Source organism: Octopus sinensis, linkage group LG13 (genome assembly GCF_006345805.1).
Source record: "Octopus sinensis linkage group LG13, ASM634580v1, whole genome shotgun sequence".
Classification (NCBI taxonomy): Eukaryota; Metazoa; Mollusca; class Cephalopoda; order Octopoda; family Octopodidae; genus Octopus; species Octopus sinensis.
In genome coordinates, this window is record NC_043009.1 from 71,840,302 (window position 1) to 71,864,839 (window position 24,538).

Consider the following 24,538-nt stretch of genomic DNA (forward strand, 5'->3'; position numbering starts at 1 on the left):
GTTCAGAGAATCAATAATGGTGAAGCACATTGTAAAACACACACACACACACATAGCTCCCAGAGTCCTACTGCTGAATATCTTCAACTGAATCCTATCAGATGTATTTAGGAAGCTGGAATAATCATCATCATCGTTTAGCGTCCATTTTCCGTGAAAATAGATTATAAGTCTGTTTAATATACATCCAAATAATAACAACACAAAGAACTTTTTGAAATACACCAGTCACCATTTGTGAAAGCTGACAAACGGTAAAGAATGCAGCAGAGCTGCAGGCTGTGTTCTGTTTATGCTCATCAAAGCACTCTTTCACATGGCTTTGCCAGAACATTCAGCCAGCTGCTGAAAGCTTTCAGGACAAAATCCCCATAGTCTGTACTCCTGTTTACAGATAAAACCTCACTCTGCTTGGCCAATCGCAATAAACCTTGCGGTTCCCAGATTCCTGGATCCAATCCAATGCCAGATTGGTTCACATTGGTTTGAATCGATCTGGCATTATTTTGTAGCTTCAAGATTTCAAATGATGTAATTGTTTATTTTTAGAATATCATTGTAGGATAGGTGTGAGAAGCCAGATCTGGCTGGTATGAACTTAAAACAGTTAGAATATTTGGTTTGGGCATGGTTGGATTAAAGGTGAAAAGGTTAAGACATTTAAAGAGAGGATTTGTTGAAATGGTTCAACTCTCTCTCTCTCTGTCTTTCTCTTTCTCTCCGAGTGAACATCAATCTCCTGCTACCATAAAACCCAAATCGTGATTCCAGTTGACAAACATAGGAAATGTGAGGCAAGTTTTAAGCTGAAAGTAGTCGCAGACACCACAACAACAACAACAACAACAATAACTTCTGCTGTTACTGTGCTGCTGCAAAAGACGATGGATTTACTGAGAAGAGGGTATGAGTTTGGAGACTAAAAGGAAAGTTGCTAAGCAGTGGTACCCAGAACTAATGTGCAATGAAGGGGTGCACTGCAAACTGGCCATTTCTACAGAAGCATTTAGTCAACGAGGTCTGTGAGAAGCGTCAAAATGGTTGTAATAAGAAATATAAAATGCATTTTTGCACTTAAGTGGATACATAAATGGTAATTGGAATAATGTTGGAATGAACAAATGAATCTATTTGACAACCAAACACACACGTACACACACACACACACACACACACACACACACATACATACATAAAGAGAGAGAGAGTATGTGTATGTCTCAGACTATGTTCATCTTTCCAATATTAATTAAAACTGGCGTTGGTTTGTTTACATCCGCACAACTTAGCAGGTTAGCAGAAAAAAGATGTACTCTGGCTGATTTATTTGACAACACCCTTTAAGATGGCACCCAAGTATGGCTGCATTCCAGTAAATGGAACAAATAAAAGATAGTATGTGTATGAAGATACAAGTAAGATAAAACATGCATGATGGCCACAACTTCATTTGAGGCAATGCCATCATTTTCTGATCATTCTCTGAAAGCAGAATGGATTTGACTCTTCAAGACAGCTGACAGATGTAGAAAGGACAGGTGTTCAACAGGTGTTCAAAAAGTGACCACCCACACTGATACTTGCTGGCCTTTCTCAGCCACAGCCAGCCATAGATGTGTAGCATATTGCCTGAGGTATTAAGAATCAAGCGGTGCCTGTGAGGAATGGCCACTACCACTCTTTAAACAACAAATGCATTTGCACGAAAAGACGAACCATTCTACATCATTGGATGCAAACAAAGTCACAGGTGTCACATGAGAGTTTCCTTTCTCCTGGAGCGATGCTTAAACAATGATTAAGGGGTCACTGGCTCCCAGCTGTTAGATAGTTGTTGTTGCTTTTACTGAGTCCATCTGCCCTGCGATGGGTTTTTTTTTGTGTGTATTATGTCCTGCAGGGTATCTAATGAAGACCACCCTCATTATTAAGCAGCTTGTTTGGGTGGCTGGTTTACTCTTTGGCCACGGTATCTTGAAGAAATTGGCTGGAAGAGCCCAATTGTGCTTCCAGAATCTGAAATTTGGTCAGATGGTCATCTTCACATGGGAATTGCATATTGCCAATCCTTGTAATCTCTTTTGGAAGGTTCTGGGTCCTAAGATCAGCCTCCATACATACACATATACACACATACAAGCATACATACTTAGAATAGCTTCAGGTGTTTTTGCACAGCTGTGTGTGTGTGTGTGTGTGTGTACTGCTTTTTAAACAATACGTAAATGTGTGCTCATAATCCTAAGCTCCCTTTTGCTTGTGTTTCTTAAGAAGGAGGATATAATTTAGGAGACAGGTGGCAGGTGAGGACAATAAATATAAGAAATTTAGATAAAAACAAATACAAATAGGGGTATTTCTGTTTGTATTCTCTCAAGATACCCCAAAAGTAAATAAATGAATTACTGGGATGACATACAATAAATTTTGTAATATTTTGCCAGAATTCCATGACAACTAAACAACAATCTATTTGTTTGGTAAAACAAATAGGGGGGGGGGGATACCATGACACTATTTACAATATCTTGGAAGCAAATTGTATTTATTTTTAGAAGAAGAAGAGAGATACATGCATTATAGTGGAGCGTGTAGTTGTTTATTTGCAAATATCTGAAACATTTTCTATGGGGTGTACATATCTTGGATATAAAACCCCTTTTTAATAGCCTCTTAACTCATCCAGCTTATATCTGTCTTTGTCGGCCAATTAAATGTGTGTGTGTGTGTGTCGGTTACTTTTAAAGGATATGTGAATACTTGTAAACAAAACTAGTTGGGTTAATATACATACACGTATATACATACATATATATATATATATATATACACATATGTATGTATGTATATACGTATGTATGTATGTATATGTATGTATATATATATATATATATTTATATTTACTTCCTTACACATAGAGTGAGTGAGATATAAACACTTCTATCCACAAATGTAGCAATACATACACACTTGTTTTAAGTATTCTGGAAGCTTACACCCATCTGACACCGACAGAAACAGTTTGGCTAAAATGTGGTTCCAACTTTTACTCAACGCCAGGAATGTTTTGGTTATGTGATGACTTTCAATGTTTGCCAGACTTTTCTTTAGTTTTTTTGTAATGCTATAAGGGATTATATTTTGTAATGCTATAAGGGATCATATTTTCTTTAAATTATGCCTAATAGCTTGTATGCATGAATGCATGTATTTGGTGATTTTACATACATGCACACACACACAGATACACAAACTTACGTATACATACATGCATACATACATGTGTGTGTGTACGTGCGTGTGTGTATACATGTATGTGTGTATGTATATATTTATATATGTATATAGATGTGTGTGTATATATATATATATATATATATACTCACACACACACATGAACACTCACTGAGATTTATGTGTGTGTAAGGAAAGTAGGGGCAATGGCAGGCTTTTCTGTTATGTTTAGAAGAATTACAGCCAGGGCCTTTAGGATCTCTTTCCATCAATTCATACACTCACACACACACACACACACACACACCATGGTAAGGACCACAGGAATGTGAGGTATTAGAAATAAAACAAACCATTCACATTCTTCTCAAGACTTTATTCCTGAAGCCTGCCCTGGTAGCTTTGGTATCTTTGCTTGTGTTCCTCAGACATTCTTGGGTTGATATCCTCCAGCTCTGGGGGTCGGGTGGGGGATGTGGGTGGAGACTCCACATTCCCGTTATTATCAATGACGTTAGCTGTGCTGTCATTGTTTAGAATATTTGCCCATTTTATGGTCACCATGTTATTTGTTTTGTATGTGTGTGTGTGTGTGTGTGTGTACGTGTGTGTGTGCGTGTGCGTGTGCGTGTACATCGAATGAATGGGGTTCATTGTAAGATATTACAGTATTTAAAGGTATCCTGTTTTGGCCCCTGCACACCTGCTTCGTTCCATCTCAAATTCCAGAGAAGGCTGTGATATGACATGTGAGGAATAATCTCTGTTGCGATGATGGTGTTGCCATGGTGATTGTGTGGCTTAGTGGACAGGGTACTCATCTCATGAGCTGGATTCTGGGTAGCATCTCATGAGCTTGAGCAAGGCACTTTATTGCTCCAGTCCACTCAGCTGGCAAAAATGAGTAGTACCGGTAATTCCAAAGGGGAGCAGCCTTGTCACATTCAGTGTATCATGCTGAATCTCCCTGAGAACCACGTTAAGGATACACGTGTCTGTGGAGCACTCAGCCACTTGCATATTAATTCCATGAGCAAGATGTTCTGTTGATTGGATCTACTGGAAACCTCATCATTGTAACTGACAGAGCAGCGTCCGTTAATTATTGGTGATTATGGTTGTGATGGTGAGGATGATGATGATGATGATGATGATGGAAATGAGAATGGTGGCTGGAATGGTGTTGGGGGCCGGCGTACAGTTTCTGGTGATGCCTTCTTGTTGATTATGGGAATTAAATGTTGATGGCAGATGATTATGGTGTTAAAAGTTGAGGGTGATAACAAGGATAATGAATTCTGAATGTGTTTATGAGGTTGTTGTTGTTGTTGGTGGTGGTGGTGGTGGTGACGGTGGTGGTGGTGGGTGGTGGTGCTAGTGGTGGCGGTGGCGGAGGCGACAGTGGTGGTGACAGTAGCAGTGTTTGTGGTGGCAGTGTCGGTGGTGGTGGTCGTCATCATCGGCATAATGATGCTTGCTGAGATGTTGATGTTCAGAATTAGTGATGATTCTGGTAATCTCAGTCAAGTGACAAAATAAAAACATAAAAAGGAGATTTTTCTGTTTTGAACAAAAAAGAAAGAAAGAAAGAAATAAAAACTGTTCCGATTCTTTGAAACTGATTAAAATCTAAAATATTCCCCCATAATTGAATATAGTGATTATTGAAACTGATTAAAGACATGAGTCACATGACCCAATTTAGTTATTTTGATTGGTTGCTGCAACAAAGTATGTTCAAAGCCTAATGAAGCAGTCAGACCATTCTGATTGCTTACTGGGTAAGATTTTATGGATTTCAGCTAAAGAATGGTCGCTGCTTAGACTCAGTTCAAACCTTCCGATACTCGTCTCCTCTCCAGAAAAGAATTCTTGCAACATACAAAACTTATTCCATGATGCTGAAAGTTTTCTCACAGATATATTTATTGTTGTTCCTCACAAATACCGACACAGCAGTCTTGCTATGTTCCTGCTTCCAGTCTGTGACAGGCAGATGCACTAAACTCTGACACAAGGAATAAATCATACAAAATCTACACAAACACTGGAATGAATTACCATTCACAAGAATCGAGAGATCAATAAAAGTGAAAGCCAGACTCAAATAGGAATTACAGTCAATGTGGATTGCAAATAAATCCTGAAGGTGTTCTTAAAACATCTTTCTTTAGTTTTTTTATCTTTTCCTTGTTTCAGTCACCAGACTGTGGCCATGCTGGGGCACCGCATTCTAGGATTTTTAGTTAAATGAATGATTCTTATTTTTTTATAAAGCTTGGTACTTATTCTGTCAGTTACTTTTGCCAAACTGCTAAGTCTTGGAAATTAAACACACTAGAACCCGTTGTCAAGTGGTGGTAGTAGTGGTGGTGTGGACAAATACATGTAAAGACAGACACAAGACACACATGTGTGTGTGTGTATGTATATATATGTGTGTGTGTATGTATGCATGTGCATATATCCAATGGCCCTCTTTCACAGCAAAGTTAGGGAAAACTAATTAAAAATAAGTTTGTGTGCATACTTGCACACACACACACAAACAAGTATGCTCCCACCTACAGCAACACTGTCGTACTGTGTCCACCCAAATATCACTTGGTCGTGATGGCATTAATGCTGTTAATGGTCATCTTGCTGTTGTAGAACATTCTAGCATTTATCATCTCACCTTTATTCTAGTTTTGTTGTTTGTAGCTTTAAGGTCTCACACAAGAATCACTTCTCTTAGTTTATGGCTGCAGACGTCTGTGTCTTGACAGAATTGATTTTGCAATTACCAATTCCAATGCACAGAATTTTGGAGAAGCATCTCATAGAGACATTACTGTGTGGAACCCTAACCCTAAATGTAAGGTTCTTGCTCTTAATTCCCAGTCAAACACCACCAGAGATGGTCCTTGCATTCCTTTAGCAAAGTTTACTCTGTAGCAAGCATTTGCTGAGTCTCCAGTTTGAAAATAACTCCCACCCTTGTTACCCTGAGACCTGGACTTCCTGATAAGCAACTAAAATGAAATTTAAGTTTACCTTGTTGCAAAAGGACTACATTTCTTATTTTGATATACTAGCTCTGAAGAAATTCTGTCTTTAGGTGCAGGAGTGGCTGTGTGGTAAGTAGCTTGCTTACTAACCACATGGTCCCGGGTTCAGTTCCACTGCATGGCACCTTGTTGAAGTGTCTTCAACTATAGCTGACCAAAGCCTTGTGAGTGGATTTGGTAGATGGAAACTGGAAGAATCCCATCGTATATGTATATATTTACATCTGTGTTTGTCCCCCCAACATCGCTTGACAACTGATGCTGGAGTGTTTACATCCTCGTAACTTAGCAGTTCAGCAAAAGAGAATGATAGAATAAGTACTAGGCTTACATAGAATAAGCTCTGGGGTCGATTTTCTGGACTAAAGGCAGTGCTCCAGCATGGCTGCACTCAAATGACTAAAACAATAAAAAGAGTATTGTAAATAAATACAAATATAATTAATTAATTAACAAGATTTTCATTAGCTTGCAATAGTGGATTCAGTCCTCATCAAATACACAGAGAAACCAATGTGAAGTTGTTCCACTTCTTCTCCTCAGACAAGAGTTTGTTGCCATTTGAGCACTTTGGTTCTTGTTCAAAGTAGACAACAGGTAAAAGAACCTGAAGAAATGGGAAGCTCAGCATATGTGTAATGCTTTAAAGTTACATAACTTCTATTCAGTTTCCCTTAGAAACATATGTAGTACATTTTTACCTGCTCAATCTTCTATTCCTTTCGATATATATACATAACCATCCAGCCCATGCCAGCATGGAAGGCAGATATTAAATGATGATGTATGTATGTTGTGTGTGTTTGTGTTCCAGTGGTTAAAATCGTAGCTAAATTGACAGGTTGCTTAAACAAGAACCAATTTGGTAGTGAAAAGAAAAGTATGATTAAAGTAAGAATAGATGCATTAACTGGAAACATGTGATACAAATCATGCCAAAACCAATATTTTATCCCAAATCACTTGTGAAATATGAGAAACTCTGAAGATAAATCTCCTTTCTCTAAAGCAAACGCATCTTTAGAAATGAAAAATGTGTTAATGTCTACAACTAAACAACTTTACCATTGGTTTCATTTTTGATCCTCATCAGGAACCTGATTCCAACCAAAACATGGAATAGTTTTGTGAGGTTAATAGACTGAAAAATTACAATCGTGTTAGGAATAACTCATCTACAACATTTAATCCAAAAGTTTATCTTTAATAAAATAAATTGGGCCGGGGAGTTGGAGAGGAATATGCGATGTGAGTGAGAGCGAGAGAGGGGAAAAGGTGGGGATAACGAGAAAGTGCACTTTACTGGAAATTAGAAGCATAGGTTTTCTTTTCTCCCCTGTATAAAAGACATTAACTGTAGTTATGGCATTCTGCCAAAGTTGAATTTCCAAAACAGTTGATTCTGTGAGTTCTTCACAACTGGCACTTCAGCTGAGAAGTGTATATTTTGAAAAGAAGGAAAAAGAACAAAATTATGGTAGAAAATAAAAATAAAAAGATTCAGTCCTTTTTTATTTGTTAGTCAATGGGAGGTGGGGTGGGGGCTGGGTAGGGTGGTGGATTACTGGACTAAGGATTTCGGTCTACTTAGTCTTTTATCCGTTCATTCGTTTCAGTCAATGGACCATCCTCTTCTAGAGTTTAATCAATCATATTGACTCCAGGACATAGCGCAAACTGCTAATTATTTTATCAGTCTCCATTTAACTAATTACTAAGCATTTTTGATAAAACCAGGTCTGACACACAAGTTTACACCAGGAAACAGAAACACCCAAATTTCACTCAGAAAGCTTCATGGCTGAGGACGCTTGCCTGAGGTGATGCAGAAGAGGAATCAAACCCAGAGCCAAACTGTGAAGAAAATATTTTCACTAAACTGTTCTGTGTCTTTGTGTTGTAAGTTCAAATCCTGCCAGAGTTGATTTTATCTTCCAACATTACCACCACTACCACCACCACCATTACGACAACAACGACCACCACCACCACCACCACCACCATCTTCTCTTACAAATATCTGAAAGGGTTTTAGTATTATTGTAAGACAAAGATCAAGTGCCACCTGGTTATCAGACACAAGGAGCCACACTGATGCTCTGCTTCGTATGAGACAAAAGAAAACTGGACAGGAAAAATTGAGTGAACAACACAGCCATACTGTATAGAGTACCTTACAAAAATGGACAATTAAGACATCAAAATTGCTGACGTGGCCGATGACAGTACCACCTGATTGGCACTTGTGCCAGTGGAGCATTAAAAGCACATCCGAGCATGATCATTGCCAGGGCCATGGATTGGCTCCCATGCCGGTGGCCCGTAAAAAGCACCATTCGAGTATGACTGTTACCAGCGTCGCCTTACCGACATATGTGCTGGTGGCACATGCAAAACAACATTCAAGCATGGTCGTTGCCAGTACCACCAGACTGGCTCCCATGCAGGTAGCATGTAAAAAACATCTTTTGAGCATGGTCGTTGCCAGAACTGTCTGACTGGCCTTCATACCGGTGGCATGTAAAAACACTCACTACACTCTCGGAGTGGTTGGCATTAGGAAGGGCATCCAGCTGTAGAAACTTTGTCAGATCAGATTGGAGCCTGGTGCAGCCTTCTGGCTCAGCAGTCCTCAGTCAAACCATCCAACCCATACCAGCATGGAAAGCAGATGTTAAACGACGATGATGACAATGAGGATCAGGATGAAAGCAATTGCTGTAACACAATGCACATGGCAGGAAAGAAACTGAACCCCTAATCTGACTGATAATGTATAAATCTTAATGATGAAATGTGCAAAGTTCAGTGATAATGTTGACGCTAATTATTCAGGCTCTGCTTGGATACAGAAGCAGCAACCTATGACAACAAGACTCCATCCAGAAGATGAATGATATCATGGATAGGAAAATGTCTAATTCTGTTTTGAAGACAGCCACATTCACCTTGTGTAGGTTTCTTAATTCTTTTGGCAGAACATTGAAGAAGTTATGGGGCCTTGTTATGGGGCAGTATCTTCAGTTTAGACGGAATGCTGGGTACTTTTGGTAGCAAGTAATGAGGTCCAGTGCAGGCATTTGTCTAACTCTCGAAACCATAATTACTCTTTTCCACTTAGCTTTTGCCTCTTTACCCCAGGAAGGAGCAAAGTCATAACTTTTACGGCCTCTTCTTGAAGTTCTTTTGCTCTGCCTTCTTCAGTTGAATATACCAGATAGGCACATAAATACAGATATATATATACAGAACATACATTATACTTACATATATGAACGCTCACACATACATATATATGTACGTATATACAAAACCAGGTTAAATAATTATTACCCTTGTATGGTATTTATTCCCATGCTGGCCACTTGATAAGATCGATATTTAAATATCGATCTTATCCTTATTTATAAATTTATATATATATATATTAGAAGAAATGAGGTACTCAGAAATCTGGATGGTTTTATATTTACAGATATTTATTTGTATGTTACATGTTTTTATAAATCATATATCATATATTAGCACTTTCGTCCATTCTAGTGGAGTTGTCAAATTGAACTTTTGCAGGAATTTTGTTGCTTTTTATAGTATCATTGAATGTGTAGGGGTGGGGAGAGATATAAGATACTACAAGAGGGTGAGGAATGGGGAAAAAGTGAGAAAGAGAGAGCGTGTGTGTGTGTGTTTGTATCTGAATGAAGTGTTAAAGAAAAAGAGAAGGAAAGGAAAAAGGAGAGAAAGAAGAAAATGGCAAACCCTGCTGGTCACTCCAGGGGTGGGGGGCAAAATGTCACTTTTCAAAATATTGTCTGGATTTCTTTTTATCATTGTCTTGTGAGAGAGTGTGTATGTGCGTGCGTGTGTGTGGGTGTCAGTGTATCTGAAAGGATTGTCAAATGGAAAAGGGAATGAAAGGAAGGAGGAGGAGAGAAAGAAGAAAAAAATGTGCTTACATTTTTGCAGCTGGTCAGTCTTTCAATAGTAAATGATTCTTTATATATATATATATATAAATAATAAATATTAGGGAATAAATCCAAATTTACAGGGAAAAAATCAGATTTAGGATTAAATCCAATTTTATAGTAAAATATTATAAAATATTATTAGAGACTTCATAATTTGAAACTGACTTATTGGAAGTCCACCTGAAGATTGTCGATCAAGACAAGAAACAATTGTAGTGGCGGTTTTTTTGACTATTTATTAAAATTTTATGTATTGATTAAGTCTTTCCTTGTTTGTTTTGCAAAATAGTGGTTTTGTCTCTAATAATATTTTATATATATATATATATATATATACACATATATATATATATAGCACACTCTAAATAATAGAGCAGTGGTTATTAAAGCAAAAAAATTATATTTTGGACATATATATACATGTATGTATGTATATGTGTGTGTGTGTATATATGGGTGATGTGTTTGCTAGGCAAGTGATTTGATCCTGAGACTGTGTTGAAATTAAAACGATTGCAGCATGAACGATACACTTTAGCCATTCAAAAACACACAAAACCTGTTGACTTCAATAAAACCTTTATCATTTGTTGTCAAAATTTTCCTCACATTAGCTGAGACCTGGTCACTGACATGATTCCAGTACATCATATATATATATAAAGAAATACAAAAAATAGGGCAAGAACGCAAAACATCCAGACTTTAGATGATACAAAAAAAGGGACAAGAAAAAACAAGGATGAGTCATTCAGAGTTTTCTTTCCTCAGTCGAGTTCCAGATTATCTTTGCAATTTTGGCTGATTATACTCGAGATTACTCCAACCTGGCCAGCCCCAAGGAAAAAAACTAAGCTAAGAGCACTAGATTCCTTGGAAGAAAGCAGTGAATGTATCAAAGACAGGGGAAAGAATGGAGAAATGGTACACAAATACAAATGCAAATAATAGGACAATATCTATATCATCTTCATCATCATCATCATCATCATCATCAAGCTTGGCTAGCATCCAATGAATTAAATAAGTAAAAGAAAAGATAAAGATACACACACATGTATGCACGTGCACTCATGCATGCATGCAGACGTTCCTTGTGTAACAAAAGTGTTACATTCCTGTAAATCTTGCCATAATGTGAAATTCTGTAATACAAAATCTCTCTTCTGTTTCACTTCCAGTTTATGTGAAATGGAAGTCGATAGAGAAATAGTTGTGAAATTTCATATTAAGCTAAAATTTTCAGGAATGTATCACTTTTGTAATGCAAAGTAATATGTGTGTGTGTGTGTGTGTGTGTGTTTAGGAGTTGTCTCTTTGTATCAATAATTTAACTTCCAATTTAAAAGTGATTGGCAAAATACATTATACTATTCATGTGTTAGTTTTGATAGATCAATAATAAATAAGTAAAGAGTTATTAAATCAGTCAGTTTAGTATTTGTTCTGTAAGTTAACCAAGAAATACAAACCCAGATTAAGAAAAGTCTCATGTCTCTGATTCGGAATCCAGATGTTTTGCTTTCTTCTTGGTTGCATTGAACTTCCGTCCTTGTGCTTACCATTCCTCCTGTTTCAGATCGCAACTTTCTATGGTTGTGTTATCCAAGCTCTATCAGATTTCATAACAAAAACCACTTTCACAACTAATATTATTATGTATATGCATCGTATTTCAAAACAAAGCTACTTTAACTGCTAATATTATTAAATACATACTAAGGGCCATGGATGACATAACTGGTAGAGCACCACATCGTCATATGCCGTGCAGTACTTTCTTGTGTTTTGGTTTCGGTTTCCACTCAAATTTGTCATTCATCATTCCAGAGTTGATCAAATGAGTACCAGTAAGAACGGGGTCGATATAATAGACTGTTAGCTGCCATATAATCTCTGCTAGGAACCAAGGCAATTGTCTGGCACAAACCCAAACTCACTGAGCAAAGCAGTTTGCAGTATTCACTTACTTATATCTCTCCACGTCATGAGTTAGACATTCCACAATGTCTGATTTTATTTCTCATTATTCTATAAGTAATAGTTCTCATTACCATTGTTTAGCCAAAGGCCAGTTCTGGTCAGGCAGACCAGTGAAGAGAGATGTTCTGATCACATCCATTTTGTCTTTAATCTAGGATTACTTCAAACACTGCACACATTTCCAGGGACCTCATAATCATCCCTGTATAAAGTACACAATTCCATGCCTGCATGGGTCGGAGGAGATTGGCTGAGGCGGATTCTCCACAGCTAGACACCGTTCCTGTTACCAAGCCTCACCTGTTTCAAACTCAAGTAATATTCCTCATGATCAGACATGTTTCCATGAAGGAAACCAATTGCATGAAAATGGTGCTCATTTAGAACCACCACATGATGTCGATACAGGAGAAACAGCAACACACACACATACATCTAATCCTCCAATCTCACTCCAATCTCTACCCATTTCTCCTCCTTCCACATGACCAGTGTCCAGCTAGTGCAGCTAGTCATGATCTTTCTTTCTTGGCCTGACTGCCAACCATCAACACCTCTTCTGTCCATCTCCCATGTTCCTGCCTTTAGGCTTTCACTTCATACACACTGGTTCAATTTGATTCGTTCTCAATTGAAAGATGCCTGTTATTTCTTGTTGCTTGCATTCGTAATTCTGTACCATGTTCTCTGTTCTTTTTGGTTTTTGTTTTTTTGTTTTTTGTGCCTTTGTTGCCATACACATTCGCTAGCTTTCTCACAAAGGGGTCTAATGCTCTTAGCTTAGACTTTTTTGGGGACAACCAGATTGAACCATCTCAAGTATAACTGCCCAAAATGCTTGTGACTTCGGGTACTTGACTGAGGAAAGAAAACCACGAATGACCCGTCTTTTTTTGCCCATCCTTCTAATTGTTGTTTCCCTTGTCCACCTTTATATCGTCTATCTGTCCAAATGTTTTAATGTCCTCTACTGCATTTTGGTTCCATTCTTATTTACATTTGATGGGCTTCTTTCGGACAGTTCTACTTGTTTCATGTTTTTTGATGAATTTTCTGCCGTTTCCCTCTTCCATATCTGACATTAATGGAATATTTGTCAATTGTTCTACAATTTATAGTAAAGAGACAGAGTATGAAGTATCAAGCAGAACCTGTTTGCAGTATTCAGTACTAGTTGCACCACAGACACTATTCATTATAAGTTACTCACCAAGACTTAAAACCCAAGAAACTCAACGGACGAACATTATCATGTTGTACAAAATGACTGTGTGTGTGTGTGTGTGTGTGTGTGTGTGTGTGTGTGTGTGTGTGTGTGTGTGCCCTGTTATTCAGTAGCAGAGAGTGTTAAATGCACTCATTTTTCTGCCCTATATACTTAATACCAGCTTTAATAAACTATAGAGAAGAAATCCTACTTATTTAATGGTTACTTAACCCATTCATACACATAGGTGTGTGTGTGTGAGTGTGTGTAAAACAAGGAAAGAAGTAAAAGATAAAAAGAAATGAGAAAAACAACCAAATAAAGAAATGAAAAAAGAAGAGAGAAATAATATAAACAAAGAAGATTTTTTTAAAATTAAACAAAAATAAATATAAATAAGTAATAAAATAAATTGTGCCATAAACATCGAAGAATATTTATTTCTTTGCAGACATTTTGGAAATGAGAGAATGGTATCAGTAATTCTTTGCACCTGCTTTAGAAAAGTGGGAAGCACAAATGAATCTTGTATTTTTATATCAATATGGATTGGTGGTGCCAAATAACTTCCCTCTCGGGCCACCCCCACCCAGTTTCCTGCTTCCACCCGACTCCGGGTGGGGTTTGTTTATTTCCTTCCCATTTTTTTTTCTTGTGAAGGATGCCTGATGCTGTTGTCTGATATGGCTGTCTTGCTTGATGCCAGGACCAGCGCCAGGTTTGGTAGGGGTTTCCTCTTTCTGTAATGGAACCAGGCTTTTTTTTCTCTTTTTTTTTACAAACAGGCAGCTGTCTTATGAGGTTACTTCAAAAGTTTAAGAAGTTCCATGGAATCTGACAGCTGTTTGTCATCAAATGCGATAAGCGCCAATTAATGGTCTTGTTTCATGTTGGTTAATGGCAACCCATCGCTGCCTGACCCGGTTGGTCTTTTGATAAACCATCCTAATTGGAGGCATTAATGATCTGATTTAATGAAAGAGAGTGCAAAAGCAAGAAATGAAGGATTGTGTTTTGGTTTGTTGGATACTTTGAAGAAACACTCGGTTATATGATGCCACACCAATATCTGATAGCTTCCACCAAAGAATGGTACATCAGACACCCTTATAATCCAAAGTTTGTTCACATCTTTGATTCTCTGTAGTTCTGTGATAATGCTACTGGCAGAATCCGTAGAATTGGTGAAAAGATGCTTTGCACTGTTTGTTCCAACTCTTCACATTCTGAGTTCAAATCCCACTGGGGTCAGTTTTGCTTTCATTCTTTTTGAGTCAATAAAATACAGGAGCTGTTAAACCCTGGGGCCAATGGCATCAGCTAAGTCCCCCCCCCCCAGCAGCAGCTTTGGTAATGTTTTAATAAATACGAAAATGAAAAGAAGCAGCACATATGCTAGGAGAGAACAACCTCCTAAGCAGACTGAGTGCAGATTTGAGTAGCAGATGGGAACCGGTATTAAGGAAGGATAGGAGGATATTAGATTTATAAGCCCTAAAATTTACTCTATGATTGCCCACGATTCCGAGTTCAATTCCAGGCAGTGACCTGAATAATAATAATAATAATAATAATAATAATAATAATAATGATAATAACATTGAAAAATACCTTAGGAATGAGAACCCAGGTTCAAAATTTCCCCAAGATACCTGAAGAAGGCTGGAGGTATATCAGCCGAAACATTGTGTTAAAAACAGGCTAAATGGGGACAAGTGTCTGTCAAATATTAATAATGTAAGTAAAGTAATTATATGGCAGCAATCTGGCAGAACCAGAAGCACACGAGGCAAAATGGTCAGGTTCTGAGTTCAAATTCCACCATGGTTAATAGAAATAAGTACCAGTTTAAAACTGGAGTCGATGCAATTGACTTACTTTCTTCCCTGAAATTGCTGGCCTTGTGCAAAAATTTGAATTCATTATTACAGTAATGTAATGCATGGTAGAATCTCTGAAATACTAGTAAAAGACTGTTGACCATTCCAAATTTAGATCTCACTGAAGTCAATCAGTTAATCCTCAAACATTTTAACCAGCCAGATTCAGCAGAGATATTCAGCCAGTTTTATGGTTTAACTGGCCAGATCCAACCTCTCACACATACCTTACAACGCCATTTTAAAATAAATAAACCCATCATCAAAATCTCAAAGCCATGATTGAATATGTGGTTCAGCAGAACTGTTAATGCTTATGAAGACCCATTCATCACAGCAGGATTTTTGATGTTGCTCCCCCTGCTGAATAGGACTGACCTGTTCTTGAGCCCTGAGCTGGTGCCACGTAAAGGCATTCATGCTTGCACCATCTAAAAGCACTCATGCTGGTTCCACATAATAGCACCTGTGCCAGTGCCGTATAAATGTCACTTAAAAATGCATCCCATGCACTCTGTAGAGTGGTTGGTGTTAAGAAAGACACTTAGCCTTAGAAACCAAATCAAATTAGTGCTCCTGCTTGCCCACTCTGGTCAAACCATTCAACCCATGCCAGCATGGAAACCAGATATTTGATGACGACAACGACGACGACGACAATGAATGTGAATAGATAAGCATTAGATTTGACAAAGTAGAGGGTTAATGATTTCATTCCAATTTAACATAGATATTATCAAAATTTCATGAGATGAACAGATGCTAGAAATTCTTGAGAAGGTGGGGGAGTGGCGAAAATAATCATTCTTCTGGGAGAGATTTATTTAGTTCCTCGTTTCTTTTGTTAATTCTTCCATCTTAAAATCTACTGAAATCTTCTCCTACCATGTCACTCCTTTATTCCTTAATTCCCTTATTTTGTTGCAATCTTTCTTATGTAACTATTTCATTCACCTTTGCACCTTTAAAAATTGAAAAAGTGCACCAACTATATTAAAGGGAACATATACATAGTCAACTGACATGCTAAAATTGACAACCAAATCTCATTCAAAACACACCTTACAGCCAGAAATAAGGAAAAATTATTAGATGTTGTAATTCCGGATTCCCAACTGCAAAATACACAGTTAGGGGTCATGATTGGGCTACCACACTTTCATATGATGGATCTGTATATCAATCAGGCAATCAAAATGAAGCTGTGGCCCCTCAGGGGGTTTCAAATTTATTCCCTTTTTTGCTCTGTAGCAACTGTTTAGCACCAAAGTCAGCAAAAGACAGTGTCAGACATTCAGCCAGATGACCTCGAGCACTCAGGCCAACCACCTTGGACACTCACAGAAGGCAGACTGCTAAGACCAGTCCACCGTGGGCACTCAGACAGGCCACCTTAAGCAAGATGTGACTTTGGTCACCCACACACCGATCCACCACAGCTGACCTCCTCCAGACACAACATGGTCCTCACCTTCCAGTCAGCAGTTATATTATCAGCATCTTTCTTCTGTTAACAGTCAACACATTATTAATCCTGTCCAGCAATAAATATGTCAGAAGTTTGTGAGTTGCTTCATTTATTATACATGCAGCCAAACAGACAGCCGGACAGCCGGACAGCTGGACAGACAGACCACATGATGATGGTCTTCAACAATTCCAACACACACCAACAAGCAATCACCACAACATGGGTGACAATGCTCCTCACAACAGGGGGGATCAACTGTACTCATTGATTGCTAACAAGGGAAAAGGGCAGCACTTGCAGACATTCCAACTAAGTCTGAGACTTGGGAGATTGTTGAGGTCAAAGTTCATTTTGAACAGCTCAAAGTCAACATCTGTAGGGATGACAGGGGCAAGAAGGGCATTTGAACATGTTCGAAAGGGTGTGAGTCAGTTTTTAGGGTGAGTCAGATATGGAAGGCAAGAGAAGGAGGGGGGAGAGAGAGAGAGAGAGAGAGTGGTGTGTTACTTGGAATAAAGTGGAGATGGTAACTGCCAACTTCTGTATATTGCTGGTTCTTATTTCATTGACTTTGGCTGAAAGTCTTAATTCTTTCAGGAGACCTGCACTTGTTGATTGCTTTTGGCCCCAATGCTCAACTGGTACCCACTTTATTGACCTTCACTAGATGAGAAGCAAAGTAAACCATTGTGAAATTTGAACTCAGAATGGAACAAACTCTACCAACGCCTTTTCACCAACTCTTAAACAGTTCTGCTCATCCACCATCCTCCATTGAACCACTGCCAAAAGCAGGGATTCTCAATTGGGGTTATTGTGACCTTTAGGGGTCAGATTTTCTTTTAAAAATTTATCTCCAATAAATTGCTTATAATTCTGAGATACAGAAAATATTTTAACAATTTTTTTTGTACAATTCCTAATAATTTTTGATTATAAAAATATAATAGGATTATTTTTTTAACATTGATGAGTGGGTGGGGTTCCAGTAGATTAGAGTCAAAAGTGTCCAGAGGGGAAAAATGGTTGAGAAGCATTGTGCTACAAGGAACTGACAAAGGGAGTTGCTAAGGGTTGAATGGTCACCCAGAAAGAAATAATGATGATGGGGTTGGGGGTGCCAAAGGCAATGACGATGACTGTCATGGTGATGGAAATACTACTACTACTACTACTAATAATAATAATAATAAGAAGAAGAAGAAGAAGAAGAAGAAAAAGAAGAAGAAGAAAAACAATAGCAATAATAATAATAACAAGAATAACAAGAATAGCAACAACGATGACAACAACAACAATAATTTTTAAATGTTTTAGCTGATAATTACGCATTTCAAATTTCCAGGAGTGATAAAGCCATTTGAATGAGAAAACTGAAAAGATTAAAAGATAAGGAGAAAAAGGAAAAAGAAAAGTTTATATCTAGAAAGCTCATCCATTTCTCATCTGTAGGCTTGTTTCATAAAATACAGTTGATTGGTGTTGTTTAGCCCCAGGCCAGCTCTGATTGAGCAAAACTATGATCAAGGACCTTCTTTTTTTTCTTCTAGCTGTTGTGAACCCTCAGATTTCCTTATCCCTTATAAATACAAAATACAGAAGGGTGTAATTTGCAGGGAAGATTTGGCTATTATGACTAGCGGTTCGGAAAACCATATTGGGACTCCTTTGTCAGCTCAGTCTCTATAGATGATGTTCTTAACTGTGTGTGTGTGTGTTTATGTCTGTGAATTCCTCCCCATGCCAACCTTGGTTCTGTGCCTGTGTGTTTGAATCTACGGTGGGGGTGGGGGGTCAGAGTGTCTGTGTGTCACTTAGATGCAGTAAAACTGATTTTATTATTCCCAACAAACTATTCTGATCTGCATTTAAAAAGATTAACAAAGAACACTATCCAAAAAATACAATAAATACTGGAGGTTTTTTTTATTATAAACATGAGGGGGGAGGTTGAACCAGATGGGGTGGGCATGGGTAGGTGGGTGAATGGCATAGTTTCAAAAGTAACCTTTTGTTTAAGTTAACAATCATCATCATCCATCAGGTTCTCTTCTGGGTACGGGGGTGGGGGTAATGGGTAGGGTGGATAGGGGGTAGGGGTAGGCCTTTCTTTTGAGATAAGAATCTTTTGTTTACAAAGGAGTAACAAACATTCAAAGATGTGACATAATTCTACAATATCACACATGGACACACGGACACACACCCACACACTCTCTCTCTCTCTCTCTCTCTCTCTCTCTCTCTCTCTCTCTCTCTCTCTCTCTCTCTCTCTCTCTCTCTCTCCCTCTCTCCAGCTGTCCTATTATAGTATTTTGAATTGGTTGAGAAAATACATTGGACGATACAAAGGAGGAGGAGAAAGAAAGAGAAAAGAAAAAGAAAATGGAAGAAAAATATTCTGTAGAGAGTGGGCGGGGGCGGAAATGAAATAGAAAGGAAGAAAGAAGGAAAACAAAGATGTGCAATGAAGCTTGTTTATTGAGAGGAGTTGAGAAAGACTTGAATGTTCTGGAATGTTGCCTCATCAATGGAGTGCAGAGAAATAGGAAGGAGCTGCTGACCTGCTTGACCAACATCACCACCACTACTTTCCTCTTTCTTCTACTGTCCCTTACCACCACCACCACCACCACCACCACCACTTTGGTCATTAAACATCTTAATGAAGTGGAAAAGTATGTAAAGTTGGTTCCGAGGGTTTTTCCTCATCTCACTGCTCCTCAGCTTAATCAAAGATTCGCTCTTTGATCATCAGTGATGAAAAGGGATTTTCTATAATCACATCCAATGAAAATAGGACCCAATGAAAAAGGAGAATCCATCCCCAAACCAGAACTTCACTTCCAAAGGATGTTATGCTCTGGGGTTTTTTTTTTGTGGAATATGAAGGGTTTCATCTATCATGAAGTCTTAAACCAAAGCAAAACAGTTCCTGGGGAGTATTGTTGAAAAAGAAAAAGGATTGCAGAAAAAGGTCTGCAATTTGGCCATTCATGAGGTTTGTCCTTACATGATAATGCAACATTGCCCAAGTCAGGAAAAAATCTGCAAGTTTTGCTCCATGCTCCTTACTCTCCAGATTTTGTGCCATTTGTCATTTTTACAGATCATTGCAACATTTTTTAAAGGAAAATCAGTTTTATTAATTTTGAGGGGTTTAAAATGGTATTCAGTGTATTCTTTGCTTTGAAGCGTGGGAAATTTTACAGCCAAGGGGTCAACATCTTGCCAACTAGATGGGGGTTATGATATTAATGAAGATGAGAAATATTATCTTGATTAACTACATCAATTAAGACTAACGAAGCAGTTGCTTCTATCCTCATCTGAAATGCAACAGGACTTCCTTTCCAATGTAATACATGCATACATGCATGCATATATGCATGCATGCATATATGCATGCATGCATATATACATGCATACATATATACATGCGTGATGGTGCTTTTTACGGTGGCACGTAAAAAGCACCATCCTACCGTGGCCGTTTGCCAGCCCCGTCTGGCACCTGTGCCGGTGGCACATAAAAAGCACCCACTACACTCACAGAGTGGTTGGCATTAGGAAGGGCATCCAGCCGTAGAAACATTGCCAGATCAGACTGGGCCTGGTGCAGCCTTCTGGCTTCCCAGAGCCCGGTCAAACCGTCCAACCCATGCTAGCATGGAAAGCGGACACTAGATGATGATGATGATGATACACACATACATACATACATACATACATACATACATACATACATACATACATACAAACATACATACATGCATGCATGCATGCATATATACATGCATACATATATACATGCATACATACATACATACATACATACATACATACATACATACATACATACATACATACATACATGCATGCATGCATATATACATGCATACATATATACATGCGTACATACATACATGCATGCATACATACATACATGCAGACGCACACAAACATACACTTTCTGATTGAATCTTCTTTGTGTCAACATGTACCTCCTTGCAACAATGTAGCCTTTAATCTAACCAAGTTATCCTTGGCCTGAAGAGTAACCAGCAGTATGCACCTCACTTGGATTTTACCACTTCTGTGGTTCCACTCGCTATGAAACATATGTAACCCGGATTTTTCCTACTCCATTCTGTAACTCTTGTATTCTTATTTGCTCACTTGGCAATCCTGGTCACCTACCATGAAATATAAAAAGAACTTTTTTCCAGCTCATCATTCTTCAATAAAGAAAAAATCCACAACCTTCCATCTCAATAAACCACCATTGTTCCTGAAGGGTGTCTTTTGTTTTGCTATTTTTTCTTTAAATTACTACAAATTGCTCAAAGCTAACTTTCTTCCTACACCTTGATCTCTGGATATTACATTTATATATATATATATATATATATATATATAAGTACATTAAAAGGCTTCTAAAAGAAGAAGTGGATATATATATAATTTTTTTCCTGAGCGTTATACTAATACATCTGTCTGTTTTGTACACCACCTGTCTTCGTCTTTTTTTTTCATAAACTCTCCCTATATATATATAAACTCAAACATGCACATTTTTAAGGTGTAAATTATCAGAAATACATATATGTTGTCTTCTTTATTAATATCTTTCTTTATTTCATTTTTCAGGGTGGAATGGGAAAGCTCAGAATCTTAGACAATGGTATCCGGGTGGATGGTAGAACAGAATTTACAAAAACATTGTACACATCAAAAATAAATTCTTTGCCAGTAAGTATATTTGAATTTTATATGCATTCCCATTTGAGTTTGTCTTTGTCTTCTTATGTTTTCTGTTTTTATCAGTTATCTTTTGGAAATAAAGGTGTGACAAGTACCTCTATTTCCATTTTGCTGTGTTAATTATTGCTTCTTTGAAATCAAGATAATGAACTCTCTATGTTCAAATGTTCAAAGGAAATTCTACTCTATTCAAGTCTTTTTCTTTTCATTTTGCTTTAACTGGTTCGATTACTCTGTAAAGAGCATAAAGCTGATTTCTCTGACATATACATTCTTCCATGGATGGGACGCTGGTCCATCACAGGATTAACTCATCTCTACCAACTGAGTGAACTGAAGCAATGGGAAAGGAACTGTTTCGCTCAAGAACACAACACATTGCTTGGTCCAGGAATCGAAACCACAATCTTACAGTCATGAGACCAACACCTCAACCACTAAGCCATTAGCACATTACCTGATCCCTAATAGCTATTTCTAAGTTATTCACAAGGTAGCAGCAATTTTCAGGGAGAGGTTAGTCAATTGCAACATCACCAGTATTTGACAGGGTGTCTGATCTTATTCGGAAAGGATAAAGGACAAAGTAATCTCAATAATATAGGAAAACATTCACTATAAATTCTTAGATAAGGGATAATAATCCTTTACTGTTACAAGATAATTTGCTGATTTGTCTAACCATTTTTTTTAAGAAGGGAAGAATCAATTTCATATTTCCATATTCTGTTGCCGTATTAGCATTAATTAACATTCAAGTGTGAGATCTCCTGTAAATTATTTGGAAAAGGAGAATTGCTGCTTTGACTCTTATCTCCTTTTGCCTTTCTCAGATTACGACCTGAGTTTAAATGTCACATTCACCTGATTTTTTTAATATTTTGGAATTTGTAAAGTTTAATTTTGCTTCATTTAAACTAACTGTTGAATGAAATGTAAACAAAGAAGTCAAATGTTAAGAATAAATATGATCTTAAAATCTTAAAATCATTGCATATGAAATTTTGAATTCTATAAAAAACCATTTGAATCTCAAGAGAGATAAGAGAAAGTGCATGAGTATGTGTGTGTGTAAATATATATATATATGTGTGTATGTATGTATGTATTTACACATATATATGTATGTATATTATATGTATGTATATTATATGTATGTATATATGTATGTATATTAGGTGTATAGATATATATATATATATATATATATATATATATATATATATATATATATATGTGTGTGTGTGTATAGAGGTGCAGGCATAGCTGTGTGGCACTTTGGACAAAACCTTGTGAGTGGATTTGGTAGACAGAAACTGAAAGAAGCCTCATCAACATCATCATCATCATCATCATCAACATCATCATTTAACATTCGCTTTCCATACTGGCATGGGTTGGATAGTTTGACTGAGGATTGGTAAGCCGAGAGGCTGCACCAGGCTCCAATCTGATCTGGCAAGATTCCTACAGCTGGATGCCCTTGCTAATGCCAACCACTCCAAGAGTGTAGTGACTGCTATTTAAATTCCACTGGCACAGGAGCCAGTCAGGGGGCACTGGCATCAACCACATTTAGATGATGCATTTTATGTGCGACCGGAACAGGGGCCAGTCAGAGGGCACTATCCACGGCTACGATTTTGGTTTTACTTGACTCAACAGTTCATCTCAAGCACATCATATCGCCTGACGCATCAAAGGTACTTTTAAATGGGCCGGACATGCAACAGTGGCATCAGCCATGGCTGGGATCTCACCTTAGTTGCCAGGTCCTCTCAATCACAGCATATCTCCAAAGGTCTCAGTTTCTTGTCATATATATATATATATATATATGTATATACACACACACACCCACATATGCATACATAGCACTTGTGTTGGTGCCACATTAAAAGCATTGGTGCTCATATGACATCAAATGCACTCAATACATTCTGTGGAGTGGTCGACATTAGGAAGGGCATCCAGCCATAGAAACCGTGCTAGAACAGACAATAAAGCGTGTTACAGCCCATGGCCTGACCAGCTGCAGTCAAACTGCTCAGCCCGTTGCCAGCCCAGAAAACAGATGTTAAACCATGATGTTGATGATGATGATATACATATTCACACATATATAGACACATGCATATATACATGTCTGTGTGTCTTGTTTGTCCACCACCACTGCTTGACAACTGGTGCTGGTGTGTTTACATCCCCATGACTTCGCAGTTCGTCAGAAGAGAATGATAGAATAAGTATCAGGCTTACAAAATAAGTCCTGAGGAGACCCATCATGGCCGATGCTGGTGGCACATAACTGGCACTCGTGCCAGTGGCATGTAAGAAGCACCTTAGTGAGTGCTGGGTCTCAGAGAGGCAAAGTGGCTGGTGGCACATGAAAAGCTCCTTTCAAATTTTGTGCCTCATGCTTGAGAAGAAAACCCATCAAGCCAAGTGAAATTGTAGTTGTGGCAGATACTGGTGTCACACAAATGGCACTCGTGCCAGTGGCATGTAAGAAGCACCTTAGTGAGTGCTGGGTCTCAGAGAGGCAAAGTGGCTGGTGGCACATGAAAAGCTCCTTTCAAATTTTGTGCCTCATGCTTGAGAAGAAAACCCATCAAGCCAAGTGAAATTGTAGTTGTGGCAGATACTGGTGTCACACAAATGGCACTCGTGCCAGTGGCATGTAAGAAGCACCTTAGTGAGTGCTGGGTCTCAGAGAGGCAAAGTGGCTGGTGGCACATGAAAAGCTCCTTTCAAATTTTGTGCCTCATGCTTGAGAAGAAAACCCATCAAGCCAAGTGAAATTGTAGTTGTGGCAGATACTGGTGTCACACAAATGGCACTCGTGCCAGTGGCATGTAAGAAGCACCTTAGTGAGTGCTGGGTCTCAGAGAGGCAAAGTGGCTGGTGGCACATGAAAAGCTCCTTTCAAATTTTGTGCCTCATGCTTGAGAAGAAAACCCATCAAGCCAAGTGAAATT

The 24,538-nt window shown here is 38.2% G+C and overlaps 1 protein-coding gene across 2 annotated transcripts in view; it reads left to right on the forward strand.

Annotated features, from left to right (window-relative positions):
• LOC115218534 (zeta-sarcoglycan) overlaps window positions 1-24,538 on the forward strand; it is a 135,311-nt gene that overhangs the window by 93,453 nt on the left and 17,320 nt on the right. For both annotated transcript variants that reach the window (XM_029788408.2, XM_036508537.1), the window contains exon 3: window positions 21,447-21,548. In XM_029788408.2, coding sequence (XP_029644268.1) covers window positions 21,447-21,548 — 102 coding nt within the window. The remainder of the gene's footprint in view (window positions 1-21,446; window positions 21,549-24,538) is intronic.